The sequence below is a fragment of the Lytechinus pictus genome, chromosome 6, assembly GCF_037042905.1.
Source record: "Lytechinus pictus isolate F3 Inbred chromosome 6, Lp3.0, whole genome shotgun sequence".
In the NCBI taxonomy this organism is placed as follows: Eukaryota; Metazoa; Echinodermata; class Echinoidea; order Temnopleuroida; family Toxopneustidae; genus Lytechinus; species Lytechinus pictus.
This window is the reverse complement of record NC_087250.1, coordinates 1,769,061-1,787,500: the sequence shown is the minus strand read 5'-3', so window position 1 is coordinate 1,787,500 and position 18,440 is coordinate 1,769,061. Positions and strand designations below refer to the sequence as shown.

General features: G+C 34.8%; 1 protein-coding gene across 2 annotated transcripts in view; it reads left to right on the top strand.

Moving 5' to 3' along the window:
- The window catches only part of LOC135154483 (uncharacterized), a 22,371-nt gene extending 4,948 nt beyond the window's left edge, over window positions 1–17,423 (top strand). The window contains exons 2-4 of one of the 2 annotated variants that reach the window (XM_064100669.1): window positions 4,414–4,514; window positions 11,035–11,105; window positions 11,491–17,423. In XM_064100669.1, coding sequence (XP_063956739.1) covers window positions 11,514–13,325 — 1,812 coding nt within the window. In that variant the 5' untranslated portion in view covers window positions 4,414–4,514; window positions 11,035–11,105; window positions 11,491–11,513 and the 3' untranslated portion in view covers window positions 13,326–17,423. Of the gene's footprint in view, window positions 1–4,413; window positions 4,515–8,010; window positions 8,177–11,034; window positions 11,106–11,490 lie in introns of those variants that run through there. The other variant, XM_064100670.1, reaches the window with a different exon arrangement.
- Window positions 17,424–18,440: the final 1,017 nt, after the last annotated feature.

Genomic DNA, 18,440 nt, shown 5'->3' with positions numbered 1-18,440 from the left:
TGGGAGAGGCTACGCTTTCCAGTCATATATGATGATTATGCGTTTGTGACATATTATTTTCTTACAATGGGGATTTGTGAGGTGTCAATTTTGTTTTACTCACACGGTAGTGTAACATTGATAATCAAGTAGGAACAATGCATAAACAAAATATGTTTGAAAGAATAACTGTAGGTAAGTAATTCGTTAAACATGTCTCTAAATAAGCAATCATGAATATAAAATACAAATTAGAACAACATCTAAACTAATGCCCCTAGCATGTTAAGATTTGGGTATCACTTGCATCTTGAATGAATACAAAAATAATCAATTACATCAATACGGAAAAGTACAAAAAAAAACATCATTTAAAATATTTGAGAGCAATAAATTCTTCATATTCTTCTTGAATGATAAATTGTTGTTACAAATTCGTATATACGAAAGTAGTGAATTTCAAATGTTAGGTCCTACATGCCATATATATATACATATATATATATATGAATGTCTCTATTGAATGAATGAATGAATGAATCTTTATTTCGTTTCAATTCCGATATCAAACAACAACAGTAAATCAGTGCGATACAAGCAAATAGCAAAGAACAAAAGTAAATAATTACAGGATAATATACAGGATAATATACATAATACATGCTGAAACATTAGTAACACCCATGAGAATAGGTGGGAATCAAACGTGGTGACCTACTAAGAAGCTTAGCTTGTGGGCCATAGGTCACCAAATTCTATAAGACCTAAACTATAAGAATCTGAAATTCGAAAAGAAGAAAGAAAAGAGGAAAAAAATAAAGAAAATAGGAAGAGCTCTATTTTTGCATAGATAATTGTGGGAAGAATACAATTTATAAAGTTAGACGAGATATAACAAGCAGGTATTCGTTTACTGATCTAAGTATTTCTTCAGTAATTCGGTCTTTAACTTGTTTCTAAAAACACTAAGGCTAACTGATTGCTTCAATGAAGAAGGAAGGGAGTTCCACAATTTTGGCCCTGTATAAACAAATGTATTAAGCCGAAAAATAGTTTTGACCAATGGCAAGTGGAGAAAAGAAACTTGTCTTGTATAGTAAGAATGGATTTGGTCATTTCTAACACATAATGAATAAAGGGCAAGTGGAAGTTCTCTTTTATTTAATTGATACATAATGCAACCGAGGTTGATATATATGTCATGTAAATTAAGGAACTTATTTTCATAAAACAAAATATTAGTGTGAGATCGTGAACTAACTCCACATACTAGTCTAATTACCCTTTTCTGGACTTTTAATAACCCATCTAAATGAACTTTAGCAGCGTTACCCCAGGCAAGGATGCAATAATTCAAGTAAGGCAAAATGAGAGTTGAGTACAACATGCATAAATTTTTTTTTTGGGGGGGAATATACTCTTCAATGAATTAATGACTCCTGAATTTCTGTAAAAACCATCCCAAAATAATAAAGGTAATCTTTTTATTTAAGCGATACATAAAAAGTGCAATTCGGATTATGTGAATATCAATATGTTCAATGTTTAAAGTTTAAAGAATAATGGATCAGTAAGTTGAAAATATCCAGATCCAGTACAAAGCCATATGCCTCTTTTTTGCAATCTTAAAATGCAGTCAGTATTTACTATATTGTTCGCCCATGTACAGCGCGTCCCCCCCCCAAAAAAAAAATGCCCCTCTGATATACGGCTGAATTAATTCAAAAATTGAAAATTGTTCACAATTAAATGCATGGTAATAGGAAGCTCATCTCATAACTTCCTTAAAAAATTCATTGGTCTCGCTTCAACGGTTTTGAATACACAGTCTATTTTGTAACAATGGTGCTTTTCAGCCCATTCCAAGTTTGCATACATGCAGCACTGCTACCACTGCTGGTTCTGCACTGCCTAGCATATCAACCCCCTTTGATCATTAAGAATCTGATCAGGGAATTCACTGAGCTGACCAGGAAATCTCCATGATCTAACCAGGCTCATCAAATCACAACCTTGCGCATGTTCAGAAGGGCAACAACAGTACTTGACAATTCATTTCAAGTTTGATAATGGGATAACAGGTCATGTCTCTTTCATGCATGCTTTTTTCTCAACAATATTACATTCTTGATTTCATTCCGATTTTATTTCCAAGTAAATAGGCTCAGGTTAATTCACTTACCCTTTTGTATGAAAAAGGTCCAATTTTCACAAGTTATGTTCGTTTTCGCAAAGTGTGATACACTTTTGGTTTGTCTTTCATTGTTCAGCTGATTGTTCTTATCCATCATTCATATTTTCTTTCAGGTTGGTGCATGGATCCCCTAACAATCATGAAAAAATTATATTTTATTTCTTTTGGTTTTGGTTTTTACCCTTCTGCTTAAAGGGGTGACATGTTAAAGACAATGCAGAAATACAGCAGTGTTTCAAATTTGTAATGGCCTGACATGCACCACTGTGGTGGTGTATTCAAAACCGCTGAAGCAAGACCAATGACATTTTTGATAGAAGTTAGATTATGCAATAATCTTTCTACTCCCGTACATTTGGTTGGGACCCTATATCAGAGGGATAGTTTGGGGGGCGTGCTATATATGCTCTATTTGATACTGCTTTATTTAACATATTCCATTAACTTGTAGCAGATTTATATAGAACTTTATATCATGTTTGAACTGAAATGAAATAAAGAATTGAATTGAATATCGTCATTTTGTGGAAAATGGAACAAAACTCAAATTCATGTGATAAGAATAGACACACTTACAATCTCAACTATTGTTTCTAAATCTTTCATACATTTTTTTCGCTTGGATAACTGCAATAAGATTTGATTGAACATTCTGAGTATTATCGAGCTAATTGTTAATTTCATAAAAATACTACTTTTTCATGATTGACGAAATTATTTCGTAGCTAACTGAGTAGGCATATAGTTCCTCCTCCAAGTTATGGCTTCTCCACATTGCGTCGTTGATTGTGGTATGGCACTGATCATAAGAGAATGATACGTTTTGAAAGCTCTTCTAAGAGAATGATACTTTATCCAGAGCTAGTATGTTCGAAACTATTAGTCTGTTAATGTAATGTTTTGTGCAAACAAGCTTACCATTAACTATAAGAAATGCAATTACATTATATTCCGCAACTCCACAAGGCGTATTGATCTTAATTATGTAGTGGTGAAGCTTAACAACCAAATAATTCCCAGAGTTGAAAATACTAGGTTTCTTGGCGTTATCATTGACAGTAACTTAACATGGATACATCACATAAATGAAATTGAGAACAAAGTTGCCAAAAATATCGGAATAATATATCGCCTAAGTTTTTACTTGCATAAAACTGTATTGCGTACATTATATTGCTTTTTAATCTTTCCATATTTTTATTACTGTAATTTGGTATGGGCGAACACATACCAAACCCATTTTAAGAAATTATGTTCCCTTCAAAATAAAATTGTGCGTATTATTTTTCCAGACGACAATATACCACTAGCAAATACTAAAAATTTGTTTCATTCCCTAAAATTGTTGAAATTAGACGACATCAATAAACTTCAACAATGTCATTTTCTCTACAGGTGTTTAAATCATCATTTAATCATTATTTTGATACCCGCTCAAATAATCAAATATTCATTCCCAAACATAAAAAAAATAATTTTGCAACACACGATTCGTTATACTGGCCCAAAAATATGGAACGAAATTCCGGATTACATAAAACAATCTCTGTCGTCAACTAGCTTTAAGTATAAAATGAAAAAACTACTCCTGACATTTTATATATGAATATTTTCCACCTTACGTTTCCTTTTGACTTTAAGTTAACATGAACCATGGACGATTGTTGTTGCGGCATTTATATTTTGCCCCCACTGATACATTTGTTGAGCATTCTATTTTATACAGTAATTCATGCCCGCCTCTCCGCTCACGTCTCTCTCTCTCGTTCCCTTTCCTTCTCTTCTTTCCTCTGCCCTTTCCTTTGTATTGTTTTTTTGTATTATATTTATGTCTATAATAGGCGTATCCCGCCACAAACCTCGGCTTTTAGGGTATACGCCTTCTTCTTTAAACCAAACATGTACATGTTTATATTCCTCATAACATTTTGATTTTTGTATGAATTAATGTTTATGAAAATTGTTTTGAAATGGAAGAAAATAAATGTTTATTTGAATTGAATTGAATTGTTATTACCGCTGGTTCCAAGTTTCAGGGACAGGGGAACCAAAATGGGCCTTCCCCCCCCCCCTCCCAAGGAAAGCAATAATTCCCAATTGCATAAGGGGGCGCCCCTGTAGCCATTCTACATGCATAGAAGGGTTCCATAGAAAAAAAAATGTTTTCAATTTGTTCTCCATTTTTATTGTAATGTTTGTCTGATTTTATTCTTTTTCTGTTTAAATTATATCATTTTCAGTCTGGATTACACCTTCAAGTTGTGCTGAATCGGGAACTACGCCAATCTACGGCGAATGTCTGATGAACGTAACAGCCTAAAGAGAGAGCTTACCAAATCAGGTAAATTTTCATTTGTTTCTCTCATGTCATCCTACAATGAGATAAATCTTTTTGATAAATCATGCCATTTCATTTATTTAAAACGATTTGATATTTCAACATTAAGAAATAGGTCTCATAATAAGGGCATTTGCTAACGTAAATCGATAAACTGTGATCGTTTATTGCCCTCTCTCCCCTCCCTCCCATTTATCTTACTTTCGTACTCATTTTACTATCCCTTTCTCTCTCTCTCTCTCTTCTTCTTCTTCTTCTTCTTCTACTACTACTCCCCTTTTCCCTTCCCATTTGTGTTGTTGTTCTTCTTCTCCTTTCTTTTAACTTCTTACTCCTCGTTATTCTGTCATCACGTTTCATTTTATTCTTCCTTTCCTTCTCTCTTTTCTTTTGTTAAGGGAGAAATATACTGATTATGAATATGGTATTATTCAGTGGCGTAACTACGGTGGGGGGAATGGGGGGCACATGCCCCCCTAATCGGCTGCCCCCCCCCCCTCCAAAAAAAAACGGGGAAAAGGAGAAAAAGAGGGAGAAATGAAGAGAAACTTTAGTGGGAAAGAAGAATTAGTGTTCATTATAATGGTATATTATATTATGATTATGTTATGCTATATTAAATAAGAATTTTTTTTTCACAATTTTATGAAGCATAATTTGCACAGGGCCAGTAGCGTACCGTGACCCAGAGGAGACAAAGCATTGGGGGGGGGGGGGGGGCACTGCATTGTCTGTTAACAATGCTGTGCCCCCCCCCCCCCAATGCTTTGTCTCATCCGGGTCACGGTCCGCCACTGCTCAGGGCCTATGTTTTTATTGTTCCTGGTGCTCGGATTGTCTGTTTAAAGAGATATATAATCGAATTTTACGAAAACCTCACGTTTTCAAGTCAATTCTCGCACTTCGAGTTATTATTGTTTTATGTAGTAACATATGCTTCTTTTTGCATGATTGCCCCATTTTAAGGTCTCAATATACATGATATAAACATTTCCTGTCCGTGCTTACGTTCGCATGAGTGGATTAGTGAGATAGGTCTGTTCTTCATGAATTCCTAAAATCAGTCATTAAAATGTCCCTTTTTGTGATCTGAATATCAAATTTTTTTCAGCTCGCGCTTCGCGCTCGCATCATTTGGTTAGTGAAAATTATTTCGTATCTAACTGAGTAGACATATGGTTCCTCTTCCAAGTGGTGGCTTCTCCAGATTTTGCGTCGTTTATGGCGTTATGCCACTGATAATGAGAGAATTATACGTTTTGAAAGCTCTTCTAAGAGTATGATAATTTATCCAGAGATATTATCTTCGAAACTTTTAGTCTGTTAATGGAAGGTAAATGTTAATAACGCTGCTTCCTATTTGCAGGGACAGGGGAACCAAAAACGGCCTTAACCCTCCCCCATCCCTAGGAAAGCAATAATTCCCCATTGCATAAGGGGGCGCCCCTGTAGTGTTTGGTTTTCAGATAAGTATTTTTTATTCCTTTATCATGTTTATTCATCTTGGTGATCGTCTCTGGGAAGAATACGAATCTTATCTCATTAGATCAAAAGGTGTTATGCATGGCCCTTGGGAACGGGGGTGCTGGGGGTACTCAATATTTGCGTTACACGGTTATTCTCCATTGGCAGCACCCCCTTGAAATCTGAAAGTTGTGCGAAAATGGAGAAGTATAATTAAAATGATCTCCACTTGGTAGTGAAACCCTTTTTATTTTTGCCTACGAATTTTCTCGCGACCAAAATTATCTTCTTTTTTTTTCGGTAAATCCTTTTCAGGGCTTCCTTGTGAAATTTACCGCGACCAATATGACCTTCATTTTGTAATGAAACTCCCTTTTGTATTACTTGCCAAATCAAAATCAATACCCCTGTGACAAATCCTTCACAGGGCCCTGGTTTCAAGTTCAAGTTTTTATTTTCATTTCCACCAATAACATTAGAAATAAATACAAATCAGACATACATCATTATATATAATAAACAAATACAAATTAAATATGGTTACAATAATTACAAATCAACTACAAATTCAAAAACAGTTAGCAAAATCTTGTATGGAAATGAAGGAATACACTAAAAAGCATTGCTTGTAGAGCGTGGTTCCCCTAACTTAACATATCAAACAATAAAAAATTGGGGAGTCATTTGCATGCGTAGGCATAAGGAAATATAATAAGTTAAACTATACACAACAAAAAAAGTAAGTCCCCCCTTGAACAAACATCAATAATTTCCGAACCAATGCGAGTTTTTGATATATTTTTACATGAGCGTGTAGGTAATTTTATAATCCTGGAAAATCCTAGGTACGCCACTGGAAGGGGGCGCTACAGAACCACCAGCGCCCCAGTTTTCCAGAGTTAAATGCCCCTTATTATCGTCCAAATAAGATAATAATAGTGATAGTAAATAATAATAATAGTGATATCTTATTGAGCGCACACACCATCCAGAGACGCTCATGGCGCTAGCGCAGCAACAGTTCCATTGGATACAAAATTTTATACACGTACATTACAAACAGCTACTTAGATAAAAATTGAAATCTTAAATCACTACAAGATATTGCCATGTACCGATTTTACAACCATTTTCAGTTTCTACTTTGTTTATAAAATTCCAAATATTTCATGAGTTTATTCTCTCACTCTCTGTCTCTCTTTCTTTTTTTCTCCCCACCCCCTGCTCCTGTTTTTGTCAAATGTCTGTTTTCTGCAAGTTCCTTCTGTCTCTTTTCTCTCTTTTTATAAACATTCCTATGCTTTGATTCAATTACTTACCATTTTATCTATGCCTCTCTTTTTATGATACTGTTATGTAGTTATAATTGTTATGTTATACTATATACACTGTCACAGGGGCCCATGGGAGACCATCAAATTGTTGAATGTGCTTCCCTGTTTTTCAAACAAATAACTACATGAAATAGAAATAATTTTTGATATTGATATATTAACAAGAAGCACCGAAGCACGTCCTTCGATCATCGATGTTCCCATCGTGGCTAACATCTGCACCACTCAGGGATGCTCCAGTCATGTGACCTCTAAAAAGAGTTAAATCGTGACGTAAGTTCCTTGCCGATTATATAGGGTGTAAAAAGGACCTCGTCATACACTAGAAATATACTTACCGTTCCTACTTTGTTTGCGAAATTGGTCCTCTTTCCCTATCTTTCCTTCTCTCTTCTTCTCTGTTTCACTGCTACTGTCTCTTTGTCTCTTACCTCATCGCTTTGCTTTAATTCATATTCATATTAATCTATTCAGAAGAATCAATGAAGTTCATCACTTGTCGACGCTCCCACCAGAAAGCTATTATTATCATGTTCTATGTAAACATTTGACTACTGAAAACTGAGTTGTGACATTCCTCTTATTTCATATTTAATATTCATCCGACTCACAGTAGTGCAGCCTAGCCATGTGTGAAAATTACCCCCGAAAATAAGGGAATTACCACTGCGTATTCCATAGACGTGTAACGACATTGATCATGTACATACGCCATCTTGTCTCGCAGCATAGATAATTATTATTCAACACATCGGTCTCTGAAGTTTATACAAAGTTTTAAAGTAACATCAAAACGATAAATTCTTTTCAAGAGATCATCATAGACGGTGACGTCATAATACATCAGAGAGGATCAATAAAAACAAGGTGGGTTATAAAGGTCGATAGACCCAACAACACTAGCGTACCTACGGGGGGACAGGGGGGGGCACTCTGCCACCCCTGACGAGTCACAACCCATACAAAAGACATATACCTGCCCCCCCCCCCCTGACGAGCTTAAAATACCTTTTTTGCCCCCCCTGACGAGCTTGAAGACCTTTTTTTTTTTCTGCTTGTCAATTTTTTTTCTGGTACGAAAACCTTTTTTTTTTTTTTTTGAAGACCTTTTTTTTTTTTTTTTTTTTGCTTGTCAATTTTTTTCCTGGTACGAAAAGCTTATTTTTATTTTTTTTAGACCATTTTTTTTTTGGTTGTCAATTTTTTTGGCGGCCAATTTTGCCCCCCCCCCCCCTGTGGAAAATCCTAGGTACGCCACTGCCCTACAACGTCATTCTGTCAGATGATATCGAGGAAATAAACAGTATTTTTTCTAAGAGTTAAAAGCGATCAGTTTATCGTGGATTTTTGTTTCTCCCCTACAGAAATTCAAACGTACTGCATGCTAATAACTAGCTATTAAGCGACTAGCTGGTGGCTTGCTTAAATACCGATGTTAAGCAAGCAAACGATACATGCTCGATAAAAGCTCGATTTTTGTCAGCATGCATATCACAAGCTTATCAAGCTATCCGCTACACTGTAAAAAATGAAGTGCTAATTTAGCACTTACGGTGCTTGTATGGTGACTGCACTATGAGTGCTAATTTTCCAGTTTAAATTTAAACTATAAAATCAGCACTAGTAGTGCAGTCAATATACAAGCACCGTAAGTGCTAAGTGAGCACTTCATTTTTTACAGTGTAACAAGCTGCAAGCTAGCGACTAGCGAGCGACTAGCATGCGGCTAGCTTAAAATTTGCATGAGGGCTAGGTCCATTCCATGTATTATAATTTGTACTGTTTTTTATATAAATATCTATGTTTGCATCTGATACATATTACTTCATATTATGTTTGAATTGAAATGAAATCAAGAATGAATGTGTGTGTGTCAAATTAATCAGTCCCCAAATTCATGTAATAAGACACTCTATTCTCTATAAAATGTTAATACAGTGTTTTCGTCTTGCACCCACAATAATATTTGATTGAACATCCTGAGTATTATCGAACTGATTGGTAAAATCATAAAAAACAAACATTTGCTTTTATAATTAATTAAATGATTTCTGACCAAACTGAGGATGACTACTATCTCCTCCAAGTAGTGGCTTCTCCGGATTGCAACGTTAATGGCGGTATGACAATGATCATGAGAGAATAATACTTTATGAAATGCTCTTCTGAGAGAACGATATTGGCCGGAGTTCCTATTAATAGTTTGCTTGAAACATTAACAGAGTAAAAGTAAAGATTTTTCCATGGAATAGAGGGAAACGCTCGAGTATTTTGTTTCCTTTACCGATCTTGGTGATCTCTAGGAAGAATACGGCTTTTAACTCATTAGGTAGTTACGAGGAGTGGTATAATTCCAAACCATTTGATTTGTAAGTAATGTCTGCCGATGCATTTTTCTTAGTTGAAAGGGATATGACTAAGGTTTTGACTTCTTTTTTTAGATCATCTGTTCCCTTCCTGTTCAGTGCGTAAAAAAGTTTACACTTAGGAAAATCCTTTAAAAAATAATATATTTGTAATAATATCCCGAAGCATTTCCACATTTATACAGTTTTAACTTCTTCTTGCTCATCTCTTCCCTTCCTCTATACAATGCTTGGGAAAAGTGTGGAGAAACAAGTATTAAAATAAAATATGAATATAAACTCATACACTAAAAATGATAGCTTCGTAAAAAATGCTTGAAATTTCTTAAATAAACTTTTGTTTAGATTTAGCTATGTCCTCAGATCAAGTTGGCACAAAAAGGGTAATGGCTATGCTTACCTCGGGTTAAATATTAATTTGGGTGGCATAATTGTTCCAAAATGTTCAGAAGTATCTTTTTATTCAATTGACTGAACATGCAAAAAAAAAAAGAGAAAACAAACACGTCAGAGTGTTTTCGCCGTTTTTCATTGACATAGAGAAAATGAGCATTTCTGCTTAAAAACTATTTCTATGAGCTTTACCAAAATGGACAGTGCTCACTCAAGCGAAGCATTCTGTCAAAATTGTTCCTATAATTCGAAAGATGAGACTCAAACCCAAGAAAATATGTAACAGATTATCCCGAAGTTGTTTATTTCTTAATTTCCAGGACTTAATCAAAGTGTAAACTTTTTTGTTGATACACACTGTATAAGCGAGAGAATATAGTATCCGTTAAAAAACGGAGCTACCAAACTTCAGTTCGTGAGAACAATGTTCTTGGAGGGGGTATGAAACATTCCACATCGAGGCTGACGTAACGCCAAATTTTAATGTTGTAATGCCTACTCGAATGGGTAAAGAATATGATTGTATATAAACCAAGAAAACTTCAAAGAGCACATTATAAAAAAACTATATCAACATACATAGATTTAAAAAGTAACTAAGTTTTTGAATTTTATAATTTGACAATATTTTGTGAAAACTGGTAGGCCTATATATAAATGCAGTTGATGCGTGTGCAACATTTCTCCCAGTAGCAAAATAAGCAAAGATGATCTTACATATTAAATCTAAAGCCAATCCTATTTTCTCATCTCTGTGGGGGAAAAAAAACTTGGGTAAATAACTTACGATTCATTTGGTAAATTAATAACAGCCAGACGATGAGGAGATTCATAATTCCGAAGCCATGCATAGATGGGTTCCATAGAAACAGCAAAAAAAAAAATCCTAACTTTATAATTCCCTATTTTCATTTCAATAATTGTCTGACATTATTCTTTCTATTCTTCAATTCATATCATTTCCAGCCTGGAGTACACCATCAACTTTCTGCTGCATCAGCAACCACGCCATCTTCGGCAAATATTTGATGAATAAGGTATCTTGGAGAGCTTACACCAACAGATAATATGTCAAATTGTGAAAAGCAAAGGTTGACTCATTTTATCACAACAATCAGATTACTTTGTGATTCATGTCATCGTCAATTTGAAAAAAAAAATAAGATTAAGAAACACAATTGGATAGTAGGATATATTCCAACGTAAGGAGAGAATTCGTTTCTCTGACTTATTTTTTTTTAAGTCGGTAGATATAATGTTGCTCCATCTCTGTCTATTTTTTCGCTTTCTTTCTCTCTAATCTCTTTTTATTCTTACTCTCATTGTCATTGATTCTTCTGCTTCCTTATTTTTGTTCTTTCTTTGACCGCTATATATATAACTATCTATCTTTCGTCCCTTTCCTTTGATTTTTTTTTTCAGATCAGATCACTACTTCAATCACCATGGCAGCTAATTTCTCCACAGACCAACAATGTGAAGGAAAGGAGTGTCAATCAATCACAGATGTGACGTACTACGTGGAGGAGAAGAAGAGACTATGTGATGAATGTGCCTCTGAGGAAAAAAGCATCAAAAGAGTTAAAAGAGGTGAAACAAATATTTATTGTGAAGAACATGGTGAAAAGGTAAAATTATACTGTAAAACTCATGGTGTACCATTGTGTTATTCATGCGCTATGATCAAACATCAACAGCCTTGCGAGAGACAAGATATAAATAAAGCAATAAAAGAAAGTAGGGCCAGTCTAACTGTTCTAAGAGAAAAAGCTAAGGGCAAATCTAAAAAAAGTCGTGTGTGTTTAAATAAAATTGAACAATGCACGAAACACACAGACACCCATCTACAAGCCTTGAAAGATAAAATTAATTCGACAATAAAGGAGGGGATCAACATAGATAAAGCAAAGGAGAAGATGGAGGCTGACAAAATCAACCAAGAATTTGATGATCAGAATCAAATACTTCAAGAAGAGATTCTGAAGATTAATGAGAAGATTCGAAAGAACAATGAAGAGAGAGAAAAACAACTTGAATTAATCCATACAAATGCACAGATTAGACAAGGACAATTGAATAATAAGAAGACTGGTCTTCATAGAGACATTGATAACATTGTTAAAGAGAAGGAGAGGAAGATCAGAGAGTTGATGAAATCATTGCAGGATGACACAAAAATAATTGAGAATGCAATACAGACCATAGATACAGTACTAGAAGACGATAAAAACATTGTTAAAGACGGTCATAGTGTGAGAATGTCAGTGAGTGATAAACTAAAGAAACCACTTTATAAGAATGATGTGAAACAAATCACTGATATAATATCATGTGTGAGGTTTGTAAAGAGTGTTGGGAGAGAGAAGTATGATGGTAGGATTGGTGGGTATGATGGCGAGTGGATGCTTAGTGATACAATCAATGTTAAGAATAAAATCATAGGCCCATGTATTGTTGGTTGCATAGATGAATGTAATGTGATCATCACTGACACATTTTCAGGTAGCTGCAGGCATACATACATGTTAGATATAAACACTAAAGACATTCAGAGAGTGATAACGGGTACTGATACATCATGGGTTATCTCCTGTGCATTACTGAATGATGACAAGATAGTGTGTGGTAGACGCTATAAAGGTTGTACAAGGGACAGTTTGACTGGAAGCATCAGTGTGTATGACAGACAATGGATGTGCATCAATGACGTCACAATACCAAGAAACACAACGCGCGATACCTCATGTGTGGATGTAGCTGTTGACCGTGATGGGATGATCATCGCTGCTGAGTGGAATCAGTCTAAGATATACGTCATCAACCCAGCTGATGGTAAGATCGTGAATACCATCACATGTAAACAGGATGTACGGATGCGAGGTGTGCTATTATCAGGTCACATCATCGTTCAACCTTACCCTCGTGATGAGAGAGTACTAATCATAGACAGACAGGGTGGTCAAAGGGAAATCCCCCACAGTGATGTCATCCGGAATGTCAGTGTTGATCCTATAACAGACGACCTCTACGTTGTGACATCAGATGATGAGGGCAAGACGTGTATGATTGATCAGGTGATGAGTGGGAATGAAGTGAAGAAGAGAAGAGTGACGTCATTCCCTGTATCAACTAGACTGAATAAGGTGAATAGGATACATCTCCTTTTTTCATCTCGTGTAATGATCTCATCATCAGGCAAGATAATTACTTTTGATGGAGATAGTATTCTCGTCTTCGAAAAGCGACTCACATTCTAAACGATGACATGTCGGGATCATTCACTATGATGAATATGAGACACACTGACCAGAACAATACCATCTTTGGATAATTTAAATATCTGTAGCATTGAGGCCTTATAAGACCTAATAACTCTGACCCATTTTAAACATCACGGTTAACAATAGGCCATTATTAAAAAAAAAAAAAATAAACCCCAAAACTCCCGTATCCAAGAACATGTATCATGCATGTGGAATTAGGTTTCTATATCACTGGTTGAAAATATTATTGGCGAGGTCATATTGCATAAAATATGACGAGCCGTCATCATCATCATCAAGCCTACACGCCACGATGGATTTCCTTTAGAAAGTATTGCTTTGCAAAATGTATAATACATCTTGTAATACTTATTTTCACAACTTATATTACGACTAATACTACAGTTTTGTTATATAATACCTTTGTATATTTTGACATTCTGATACCGATGTGAATGCAGAAATAAAAGGAAATCAAAATAAATAAAGTCATAGTGGCATAATGCCATATTTTATATTTCCATATTTTCTGGTATTTGAAAGATAGATAACCAAACACACTTCCGATTTGAAGGTGCAGACATTGATCAGATTCTACTGAGTGCAGTGGCTGAACAACTTAATTCAAGAATGTACAAGAATCCATAGATTTATCGTAAAATTGAACAAAGAGATATAAATCAATACAGATTGGAATCATTTTCTCTCAATTGGACTGGTAATCCTCACTTAGCGAATGAAATATGCATTCTTTTTATGGACAAGGTTTAAATTACTTCCATAAAAATATGCCATGAGCCTGTCAGACTTCTAATTTAAACATTGGTGTCACATTTCTGTTTCAATCTCATCTGTTTCACTTGCCATCTTAATAGCAATTAGGTTTCTATCAGCGAACAAACTAAGAGCAAAACACTAACAAGACTGATTGGAATACGATTCAATGTAGATTTATTAATTTTGGCCTTTTAAGTGCAAACATAAGGGACCCCGTCGTATAAAAAATATTCACTTTTAGCCCAAATATTGGCCAAGAGCGTTTTTCTTAAATATATTTTCCTTTTAGCATCATTCTTTTATCAAATAAACTAAGAAATATAATACAAGGTTTAATGAATTCAACGGTGTATATAAAGTAAATAACGTATAAGATTAAGGGAACTTGGCGCGCCAAGTCGACTGCTAATTGCAAATACATATATGGAACATAAATATGCACAATACTTATTAAAGGGGGACACATGGATATTTCACATGCTTATGTTATGTTGCATGGTTGACTGGCATGGAGAGAGAGAGAGAGAGAGAGAGAGAGAGAGAGAGAGAGAGCGCGGGGGCTAATAGGAAGATAAATGTAAGATGATTGGACAGAAAGAAAGGAGGGAGAAGATTTGATGAGTAGAATCTGTTTCAACAATATACATCGATCCCTTAATATACTGTATAGTCATGTCTATGTGCAGTAGGTCAATTGAGTTTGCTAAAACCGTTACTGAGAGGGTTAAAAGTTGTGCATTGTTTTTTCAATAGAATGTTTATTCGAGAAAAAATTCTATATTTTGACATAATTCATATACTGAGAAACCAGTGAACTAACACTTGATAAAGTTATGATAAAATCATTGTATTTACACGAAATATATTCAGCCATTTTTTAAACAACCTTTATGAAAGGCAGACCCACTATGTACAGTATAACTGAAAATGGTGAATTTTAAAATAACAGTTTGCTTTTGAATATTTGTTTTCAATCAGACCATTAACGATAATGATCAATATCAGAATCATGTAAAATAAATGTTTATTCATCTTGGCCTTATTTACATAAAGAATTGTAAGCCTTGCGTAAGAAATATTTTGTTTTGAAATGTAATACTGTAAATAGTTCAGGTTTTTTTTTATAGTTATGAAACTATCATTATGTAATAAGAATTCGTCTTTGATTGATGTTGATGGTTCCATAGCAAAATCAAACTGCAAATTGGTTCAATCTTTTATGCACAATATAAACATATATTTGGGAAATTATGTGTATTTCTCTTATACATGAGACTTAAGTGATTTTTGTTTGAACATAAGGTTTATATATTATACCTTATTCTTTATATTCATGATACCATACTGCTCAATATGGTGACAATGATGATGATGATGATGATGATGATAATGATAATGATGATGATGACGATGGTGATGGTGATGGTGATGATGATAATGATGGTGATGATGAAGATGATGATGATGATGATGATGATAATGATGATGATGATCGTGATGATGATAATGATGATGATGACGATGGTGATGGTGATGATGATGAAGATGGTGATGATGAAGATGATGATGATGATGATGATGACGATGGAGATAATATTGATAATAATGGTGACGGCCAAGAATACAGTGACTAGTATAAGAATTTTAATCTGTTATTTAAAGATAAAAGATAACTGTATAAATAATGTTGTTATCGATTGCATTTTATAAACTTGTCGTGGCCGAGTGGTCTAAGGCGCCTGGCTATACATTGAAAGTCCGGGGTTCGATCCCAGGCCGCGGTACCTATGCCCGTGAGCAAGGCATTTAATCTAAAATTCTCTTTTATTCTGCTTTCAAATAGATGGAAATGCTTTGTGCATTATTGGTAACTAGGTGTGCACTTGTTTAAAAAAAATAGGTGAACGGTAAAGAACAATATGCGCGTAGAAATTTTGAATTAATTCATTCTTAATTCTGTTAATAATATTAATGCTATTTTTTGTCGGTGAGATTATTATTCTTCTCCAATGGTTTTAGTTTGTACGTGTCCAGTGATATGATATGATGAAAACCATGTTACATAACCTCATACTCTTTCAATTTGGTAGAAATCATAATGCTTGTTTTTTTACAGTGAGTTTAATTGAAAACAGTTCATTCAATAATAACTTTGCAACTTTGACACTCTTTCGTCTTCAGCGTACTGCAGAGATCACTTGGTAAAAAACTTGTTTAAAAAATTGTTTTAAAATCATCATATCGTATCTCCTTATCAACTATGAGAAAGAATTATCAATATAATTGTGGTTAAAATATATCAAATGATTATATAATGTGTTAATGTTATGTCCAACGTTTCATGTAAAACCCTTAATGTATATTTTTTTATGATAAGCGCATGATGTAAATAATTACTATTCCTTAATGCGATATATTATCTAATAAAAGGAAGTACAGTGGTGTTATAAAGTTAGTGAATCTACCAGAAAATGAACAAATATTTTTAACAGTTTTCAAATTCTGCACTCTTTTAGATATTTTATTGTGCGGTCAGGTGACAAAATATAACATTCAATATTGTTTGGTTAACAATCCAGGTGAAGTGGGATTCACTCACTTTGAAGCAACACTGTATATTTAATCGTCATGAATTGTAAATTTAGAAAAAATCATTTCAGTTTATTGATGAGGCGGGTTTTTGAGTAGCTGGCCATTTGAGACACAAACTATGAAAAATATTTTTCCCGCCAAACATTTAATGATATATTTCTCAGTTATTTCTAGCCTTTCGGAGAACCTACATGGCCTCAAGAGAATTTTAACTTTAATAACTTCTTTTATTTTTTTTTTATCTCACTTTGATTCGTTTGCGCGTAATCTATTGCCTTTGTGAATGGTTGGCTTTGAATCACAGTCTTTTGCCTTTTTTGTCAATGTGTATTTTGAGCAAGCTGATTTCGAACAATAATTGAGAGCAATTGTACACACTCTTTGAGCACGAGAATCGTATTGGGAAATCCAATTCGGTCACCATTTCACAAAAATATATGCAATCAATCGTAAGTGGCAATGGCAAATCAGGATCATGGTTGAATGTACATAATTGTTAAGAATAATTAAAATGAACCGATCCGAATCAATACTTACAATGAGCATATTGATCGTAAATTTGTGTGTTACGGGGCACTGATCGTAGATGTTGTACATTGGACTCTGTTGTTAAATCACTTCTTTATGGCTGAATGCAGACACACATTAAATCTCGTTTGCTTTATTCCATGATATCTGAAAACTTGTGAAAATTTGTAAATAATAAAATCGGCTTCACATTAACATTATGACTGTGGTATATGTTATATGTATATGAAAGCAATCAATGTTACGAGCAACATTTACTGCAATGTGATATGACTGATCGTAAGATTGATTTTATTTCCTTAAGTTGCAATACACTACTGAGGGGGTATAATAGAGCACAGCGAGCGGGAAGAGTGCACTGTTTTATGCGCATACATTCGTAATTCCGAAGCTTCGTTATTCCGAAGGTTCGGATATTCCGAAAGTTCGTTATTCCGACGGTTCGTATTTCCGAAGGTTCGTAATTCCGAAGGTTCGTTAGTCCGAAAACGAAGTGAGGTTCGTAATTCCAAAGGTTCATTAATCCGAAAACGAAATGAGATTCGTAGTTTCGAAGGTTCGTTAGTCCGAAAACTAAATGATTAACGAACCTTATTTCGTTTTCGGATTAACGAACCTTCGGAACATCGAACCTTATTTCGTTTTCGGATTATCGAACCTTCGGAATAACGAACCTTCGGAATAACGCCACAAATGTTCGGATTAACGAACTCTTTTACGTTTCCGGATTAACGAACATCGAGGTATAGGCAATTTACGTGTTTCGGAATAAAGACCCTTCGGAATTACGAAGTGTAACCGTTTTATGATCATTCATATCACATTGTATACAGAGGGAAAGAGAGAGAGAAAATGAAGAAGAGAAAGATGATTGATTTGAGGGAGAGAGAGGTGTGTATGTGTGTGTGTGTGGATGTGTGTGTGTGCGCGTATGATGAGGAGGAAGTCAACAAGAGGAACAGATATAGATGGAGGATAGGGATGCGAGGAGGAGGGAAGGGGATAATGTTATTAGAGTGGAGAGAGAGGTGTGTGTGGGTGTGTGAGTGAATGTGTGATGAGGAGAGAGTCAACAAGAGAAATAGATATAGATGGAGAACAGAGATGAGGAATATAGAATGGGGGAGATTAGTGCAATGGAGAGAGGGAAAGTGTGTGTGGGGGGTGGGATATTTCTATCAGGACCATGAGTGTCGATCGACGTTCATTGTT